Source organism: Sinocyclocheilus rhinocerous, unplaced genomic scaffold, assembly GCF_001515625.1.
Source record: "Sinocyclocheilus rhinocerous isolate Xijiao unplaced genomic scaffold, SAMN03320098_v1.1 scaffold242, whole genome shotgun sequence".
NCBI classification, from domain to species: Eukaryota; Metazoa; Chordata; class Actinopteri; order Cypriniformes; family Cyprinidae; genus Sinocyclocheilus; species Sinocyclocheilus rhinocerous.
In genome coordinates, this window is record NW_015638945.1 from 1 (window position 1) to 7,809 (window position 7,809).

At 33.0% G+C, this 7,809-nt stretch overlaps 1 protein-coding gene across 1 annotated transcript in view; it reads left to right on the top strand.

Moving 5' to 3' along the window:
• Nucleotides 1–1,664: 1,664 nt before the first annotated feature.
• Nucleotides 1,665–7,809, top strand: part of LOC107750217 (band 4.1-like protein 3) — a gene marked incomplete at its 5' end in the record, with an annotated part of 25,325 nt that continues 19,180 nt past the window's right edge. Inside the window, 5 exons of the mRNA XM_016565500.1 lie at nucleotides 1,665–1,835; nucleotides 1,936–2,033; nucleotides 3,492–3,667; nucleotides 4,368–4,543; nucleotides 6,744–7,313. Coding sequence (XP_016420986.1) covers nucleotides 1,665–1,835; nucleotides 1,936–2,033; nucleotides 3,492–3,667; nucleotides 4,368–4,543; nucleotides 6,744–7,313 — 1,191 coding nt within the window. The remainder of the gene's footprint in view (nucleotides 1,836–1,935; nucleotides 2,034–3,491; nucleotides 3,668–4,367; nucleotides 4,544–6,743; nucleotides 7,314–7,809) is intronic.

Consider the following 7,809-nt stretch of genomic DNA (forward strand, 5'->3'; position numbering starts at 1 on the left):
TATAATTTGTATTCATATTTTGAGTTTTTTATATATAAATTTTCTATAACATTTTCTTTTTAATTTTAAAGTCTTAGTTGTGTTTTTGTCCTTTTTATTTATTTTTTAAATAAAATGATTTTTTAACTGAAATAAAATTATTTCAAATAATTTTTTAACATTATTTTTTATAAATAAAAATTATTTTATTTCAGATAATTGCCAAGGCAGCATTTCTCATTTTCGTTTAGTTTAAGTTAAGGTATTAAAATAATTAAAAGTAAATAAACTAAATAGTAAAACTTAATAAAAAAGTATATACACATATTCAAAAACAAACAAAAAAAATAAATAAAGGAATTACGAAAATATAAAAAAATTTAATCTAAATTAAAATATTTACAAAAACTATAATATTATGTCAACGATGCAAAAATAGCACGGGGATTTTATGGGTTAGTGAAGTAGATTGAGATTTTAATTTTAGTAAATGTTTTAGTAATTTTTGCCAATTTTAGTACTTTTTTTCTTTTAATATTTCTTTGTGGGGGTTTTTTACATTTTTATTTCAGTTCTAGTTAAAAAGTTTAGTCAAATTAAACTAAATGAAAATTAGAAATGTTTCCTTGGCAACTAGCTGAAATAAAATAAGTTTACTTGTTTTAATATTTTATTTTATTTCAGTTTGTTTATTTTATTAAACGTTTTTATACTTGTTTAAAGGTGACATATCATGAAAATCTGACTGTTTCCGGTGTTAAGTGCTATAATCAGGTCCCCGGTGCATCTACCAACCAAGAAAACGTGAAAAAGATGAACTCGGTAACTTTGTTTTGGTAAGCCTTTTTCTGCAAGCGTCTGAGAAAACGAGTGCATCTGATTTCGCTCCTTGGTGACGTGGCAGAGGGATCTCTTTATAATATCACCGCCCCTTAATCTGTACGTTTCCACTCACGCCGCCGCCATTCTTGTTTTCGCAAGCAACAACGGTATACCAGTTCTAACACCATGGCTAAAGTTTGAGCAAAGCATGCTAACTGTTCTATCGTTAGCTGCACAGAACACTATTTAGAGTCCCAGCCTCAGAGACGAGAGAGCAGTGGATTTTTTTGTAACTCGTGTGTTTTTAACAAACTTGAGTGTATTTGACAGTTTAAGCACAATAAGACATGAAAGAGAACTTAGTTTAGTGCTCACATGCCGTGTGACAGCCGCTTTCTGTGCGTGTGCTTCGAATGTGTGCGCTCAGAAAACACTATATCAGAAGTTTAAACTAATGTGGCTTTAAAACACAGGATTTCAGCGCGATAGACATGATAATCAAAACCAAACAGATGTTTTTTTAACAGAGTATCTGACGTACGATCTCAAGGAACAGCCCTATTCTGGAAAAGGGGGCGGAGAGCAGCAGCTCCTTTGCATTTAAAGTGACAGGCACGAAAACAGCCTGCTTCTGCTTCCTCTCAAAATAGGCATTTTTAAAATGATATAATACATGATCTGTGGAGTTTTTTGAGCTGAAACTTCACAGACACATTCTGGGGACACCTGAGACTTGTATTACATATTGTAGAAAGGGGCGTAATAGGTCACCTTTAAGTAATGAAAACTTTTCATTATGGTTTTAGTGTTAGTGAGCCTCATTTGCGTTTCCTGAGACGGTGAGTGACGTGATGTGACGGATCTGTGTGTGTTTCTGTCAGGATTCGGAGGCTGTGGAGATCATGCTGGGAGTTTGTTCCAGCGGCCTCCTCGTCTACAGAGATAAACTGCGCATCAATCGCTTCGCCTGGCCCAAAATACTCAAGATCTCCTACAAGAGGAACAACTTCTACATCAAGGTGCGGCCGGGAGAGGTGAGATGAGACGAGTCTCGTTCTGTTCTTCAGATCGACTGCAGTTTGTCTGAACGTGTTTGAACGAGCGTGAAACGCTTGGCTTTCTGTTCTCACTCAGCTGGAACAGTTCGAGAGCACCATCGGATTTAAACTGCCCAATCACAAAGCAGCAAAGCAACTCTGGAAAGTTTGTGTGGAGCATCACACCTTCTTCAGGTCAGACAGACTCGATGCTGTAGAATTCATTAATACTGAGAAGTTTTATTTCTTATGTCTTCCCTTCGGATTTTAATTTTTGTCATTTAAGTGTTTTTGTCATTTTCTTTAGTTGTTTTTTTCTTTATTTTTTTTATTCTTTTTGGTTTTAGTCGTATTAGTACACAATTTTAGTCATTTTAGTACTAAACTAAATGTTTAGATACTAATATAGTTTTTATTAATATTTTGAGTTTGTTTTTATTTTCATATTTTCCCTGTTGATTTGAATTTTAGTCATCTGAAATTGTGTCATTTTTATTAGTTTTTTTATATTTAATAATATTTAAATATTTTAGTTTTTATTCATTTTTGTTTCAGTTTTAGTCATTTTAGTAAACTTAAACTAAACATTTAGTGTTATTTTAGTATCACTGAGATACTAATGTAGTATTTATTAATATTTTGAGTTAATTTTTATTTGCATATTTTCGCTGTTGATTTTAATTTTAGAAATCCGAAATTGTGTTTTTGTCATTTTTATTCTTTTTTTTTTTTTTTTTAATTTTGTAAATATTTGTTTTTATTAATTTTAGTTTTAGTCATTTTAGTACTTCAACTTTAACTAAACATTTAGTGTTATTTTAGTATCATTGCGATACTAATATAGTTTTTATTAATATTTTGTTAATCATTTAAAATTTAAAGTTTTAGTAATTAGTAATTTTTGTTAGTTTTAGTACACTGTTAAAAAAAAAAAAAAAAAAGTCAAAGTTGTAAATAAATCCAAGATTATTGCCGTACAAGAAAATACTATTTTATTCAAAATTTCACGTTTAATTCATTGTGTTAATTGTCATTTCTTTGTGATTAATTGTGAAATTTACTAGCAATTTTTAAGTGAAATTTTTCCAAAGTAAAACATTTTTCAGTGTAGTTTTTTTTATATTTCTGTATTGTTTTTATCAAATTGTATTTCAGTTTTAGTTTTAGTTATTGTAGTTCATCAAGTTAAACTAAATGAAAAGGAGAAATGTTGTCAATAAAAAAAATTATTAAAAAAAATTTTTTTTGGTCAATGAAATAAATGTAAGTTTTGTATGTATATATATATATATATATATATATAATTTTTTATTTTTTTTTAGTTAACATATACGTTTATTGCACTTACCATAATTGTTCTTTTTTTTTTTCTTTTTCTTTTTCTTTAGTGTTATCATTGACAAATAGTAAAAAATAGAAATTACGTTTTTTTTTGTTTTTTTTTCTTTTTCAACCAAGTCACTGTGGTATAAACATAAATGTTGTGTCATCATGAAAACCACATGCTTTGTTGTGGTGTGTTTCAGTTCCTATATTGGGATCATTTACAGAAATATTTATAACTGCCATTAAAAGCATCAGACACATCTCGCGTAAGTGAAATGTTTAAATGTTATCGATCTAATTAGCGGTCTGATCCTTGTGTCCTGATAGGCTGGTTTCTCCTGAAGCTCCTCCCAAGCGCTTCCTGTCGTTGGGCTCAAAGTTCCGCTACAGCGGCCGAACACAAGCGCAGACGCGCCGCGTGAGCGCTCAGATCTCACGCGCCGCGCCGCAGTTCCAGCGATCGGCCAGCAGGCGGCACACCATCACAGCCAGCATGGACAGCAGTGCGTAACACCGCTAACTCACACTAACCAGCTAGTCAAGTCAGTTTCAGAGCGGAATTTCAGTGTGTGTGTGTGTGTGTGTATTCAGGAATGTATTTATTAGTGCTGCACCAAATTTAGCTAAATATAATTAAAAAAACAAATTATTGCATTTCTTAAATGCATTCTTCTTTATAAATCGCAATTCACTTGAAATTATGTGAGTGTGTGTGTTTGTTTGTTTGGGTGTGTGGGGGAGTGTGTGTGGGAGTGTGTGTGTGTGTGTGTGTTTGTTTGGGTGTGTGGGGGAGTGTGTGTGGGAGTGTGTGTGTGTGTGTGTGTTTGTTTGGGTGTGTGGGGGAGTGTGTGTGGGAGTGTGTGTGTGTGTGTGTGTTTGTTTGGGTGTGTGGGGGAGTGTGTGTGGGAGTGTGAGTATGTGTGTGTGTCTAATTTTAATGACATAATTATAACAAAGCAGTTAAAATATTAAAATTAAAAATATTAATTGTGATTTCATATTTTTCTTAATGTTTTCATTATTGTTGGATTATTTTGCAGACTGGTGTATAAGCGCAAATGTACACAACATTTTAACATCAGTTTCTGCATATAAATACTGATTTTGAGTTCAATAACAGCACTGATTGTGTTAGCTGAGGAAAATATATGTTAATGTGTTAATAATGTTAATAATGATATGTTGATGTATCTGTGTGATCAGTGCCAGCGACAGTGAGCCGTGACGACGAGAAGAACGCCAAACCCGCTGTTGCTACGGATGACCTCATCGCCATGGAAACGCCGGAGAAGAAAGCAGAGGAGATGAACTCAGTGGAGGAGGAGAATAAAGCCAACAGTGAAGAATCAGAACAAGCCCCGCCCCCCACCGTCACCAAGGTAACCGTCTAATGAATGACAGTTTGACACGTGATGATCTGATCTGCTGTTACGAGGTTTGTTTCAGCGTTCATGCTTCTGAACATGACCGGGACCCTATGAAATCAGATTTTTATTTTTATCAAATTCTTAAATTTCTATGAATTTTTACAATCAAAAAGGACATTTAATCAATTTAATTCATACAACTTTTACAATCTGATAATATATTAAAATTTTAGCAATATAGTAGTGCCCAAGAAATTTTTTCCATCCCAAATTTAGTTTTATTTTTCTCAATTTCTTAATTTTCTGTACATTTTTGTAATCAAAAAGAATGTCTAATCAATTTAATTCATAAAACTTTTACAATTTTCTAATTTATTAAAGTTTTAACATTAATGGAGCCCTAAGAATTGTTCTATTTTTTTCTAGTTTTATTTATTCTCAAATTCTTAAATTTCTTTGAATTTTTACAATCAAAAAGGATATTTAATCAATTTAATTGATAAAACCTTTATAATTTTATAATTTATTCAAATGTTAACATTATTAGGGACTTCCGAAATGTTATTTTTTCCCAAATTTAGTTTTATTTTTCTCAAATTCTTACATTTCTGTACATTTTTGTAATCAAAAATAATGTCTAATGGAATTCATAAAGCTTTTAAATTTGATAATTTATTAGTTTTAACAGTAATGGTGCCCTAAGAAATTTTTCACAAATTCAGTTTTATTTTTTCTCAAATTCTTAAATTTCTATGAATTTTTACAATCAAAAAGGATATTTAATCAATTTAATTCATAAAACTTTTACAATTTGATAATATATAAAAATTTTAACAATAGTAGTACCTAAATAAATGTTTTTTTCCATCACAAATTCAGTTTTATTTTTTCTCAAATTCTTACATTTTGATACGTTTTATAATCAAATTTAATTGATAAAACCTTTACAATTTAATAACTTGTTAAAATTTTAACATTATTAGGGCCTTGCGAACTGTTCTAATTTTTCAAAAATTTTGTTTTATTTTTTTCATATTCTTAAATTTCTATACATTTTGTAATCAAAAAGAATGTATAATCAATGTAATTGATCAAACTTTTACAGTTTTATAATTTATTAAACTTTTAACAATAGTGCCCTAAAGAAATTTTCTATTTTTTTCTCAAATTCTTACATTTCTATGCGTTTTATAATCAAAAAGAATGTCTAATCAATTTAATTGATAAAACCTTTACAATTTAATATTTATTAAAATGTTAACATTATTAGGGCCTTGCGAAATGTTCTATTTTTCCCCCAAATTTAGTTTTATTTTTCTCATATTCTTACATTTCTATACATTTTGTAATAAAAAAGAATGTCTAATCAATGTAATTCATAAAACTTTTAAATTTTGATAATTTATTAAAGTTTTAACAGTTATGGTACCCTACGAAATGTTCTATTTTTTCACAAATTCAGTTTTATTTATTCTCAAATTCTTACATTTCTATACGTTTTATAATCAAAAAGGATGTCTAATCAATTTTATTGATACGACTTTTACAATTTAATAATTTATTAAAATTGTAACAATAATAGTGCCCTAATGAAATGTTTTTTTGTTTGTTTGTTTTTTCAAAATTCAGTTGTTGTTTCTTCTGAAATTTTTGTGTTTTTCATTTGAATTTTTTCTGGATTCTATTTTATTAGTTCAGTTAAATGTTAATAATCAAAAAGGATGCGTCATCAATTGAATTCATAAAACTTTAACAATATAATCATTTTATTTATTTATTTTAGTTTTTATAATAATTGTGACCTATGAAAGGTTTTATTTTTCCCAAATTAATTTTATTTTTTCCTCAAATTCTGTTTTCCATTTTCATTTTACTGAATGTTTCAGTTTTAATAATCCCAAAGGAATGTCTAATCAATTGAATTCTTAAAACTTCAGCAATTTAAAAATGTAATAATAGATTAGCTGAAACTACTAACATGTAGCACGACAAACAATCGTGTAGAAATGCATTAACATTTTTAGGCGAGTGCAGCAGTTGCCACAGTAGTTCTGCTTATCGAACTCTTGTTACCTGTCCTTCACTAACCAGCTTTCTTGCTTTTCTTTTGACCACACATTTTTGTGTTCAAACATGCATATGTTTTCATGCGTGCATACGACACGCCTTCACCGTTTTCTCCCTCCATCATCATCATCATCATCATCATCAGTCTTGTCTGTACTCATCGGATCCGTTGGGATCTGAGCTCTCCCTCCCGTCTTCTCCCGTCTCGTCCACCAAAGTGCGCAGGAGACGCAGGGAAAGCAGCCGCAAGCGCGCCGCCTCCGTCAGTCCGGCCAAAACCACGGCGGGCTGCCGGCGCCGTCAGGCCCAAGCGGACCGTAAAGTGGCTCTTCTGGAGGAACAAGCACTGCTTCTGTCCGCACGCAAACAGAGACTGAACCAGAGCCGCAGCAGAGGCGGCACGCTGTTCTCCTTCTCTCTGCACCTCCCCGATCTGCCTTCGCTGCTGGATGAGGACGGTTACCTGAGCTTCCCCGACCTCACCGAGCTGCGCTTTCTTCCCGAGAGCCTGCATCACTTCATGCCCATCAAATCTCCGTCGCTCATCCCCTGCTTCCTCTTCATCTTCTTCTTCCTGCTCTCCACCTCGTTCTCTGTGCCGTACGCGCTCACGCTCTCCTTCCCGCTGGCGCTGTGTCTCTGCTATCTGGAGCCCAAGGCCGCGTCGCTCGGCTCGTCTCTGGCGCAGGGCTTCCAGGACAGTTCAGACGACGAGGTGCGTGTGTGTAAGAGTGCGTGTGTGTGCGAGTGTGTGAGTGAGTGTGTGTGTGTGTGAGTGTGTGTGTGTGTGAGAGTGTGTGTGTGTCTGGTTTATCTGCCGCATCAGTCTAAAGAGCTTTGAGAGTGTGTTTCATCTGTTCGTTCTCATTCACCACATTCATGGGATTATTCTCATCGTTATTGTTTGGAAAAAGCTTGAGATCTTCCACAGCATGGCACCTTCCACAAATAGCCTACAAATATGTATTATAATGTGTTATAAGTAGGGCTGGGCGATTATGGCAAAAAATAATGTCCTTTTAATCTAGCTTGCGCTCACTGTTGCATCCGGGCGGATGACGTATGAGGTCAGCTTTGCGCATGCACCGCTCAGAAGTGACGAACGCTGAAGCGCAGCGGAGAGATCAAAACAAAACAACGGTCACTAATTAGAAGTACGAAACAAGGATTTGTAAAGAAGAATGTCGGAGGATTTCGATATAAGCCAAGAG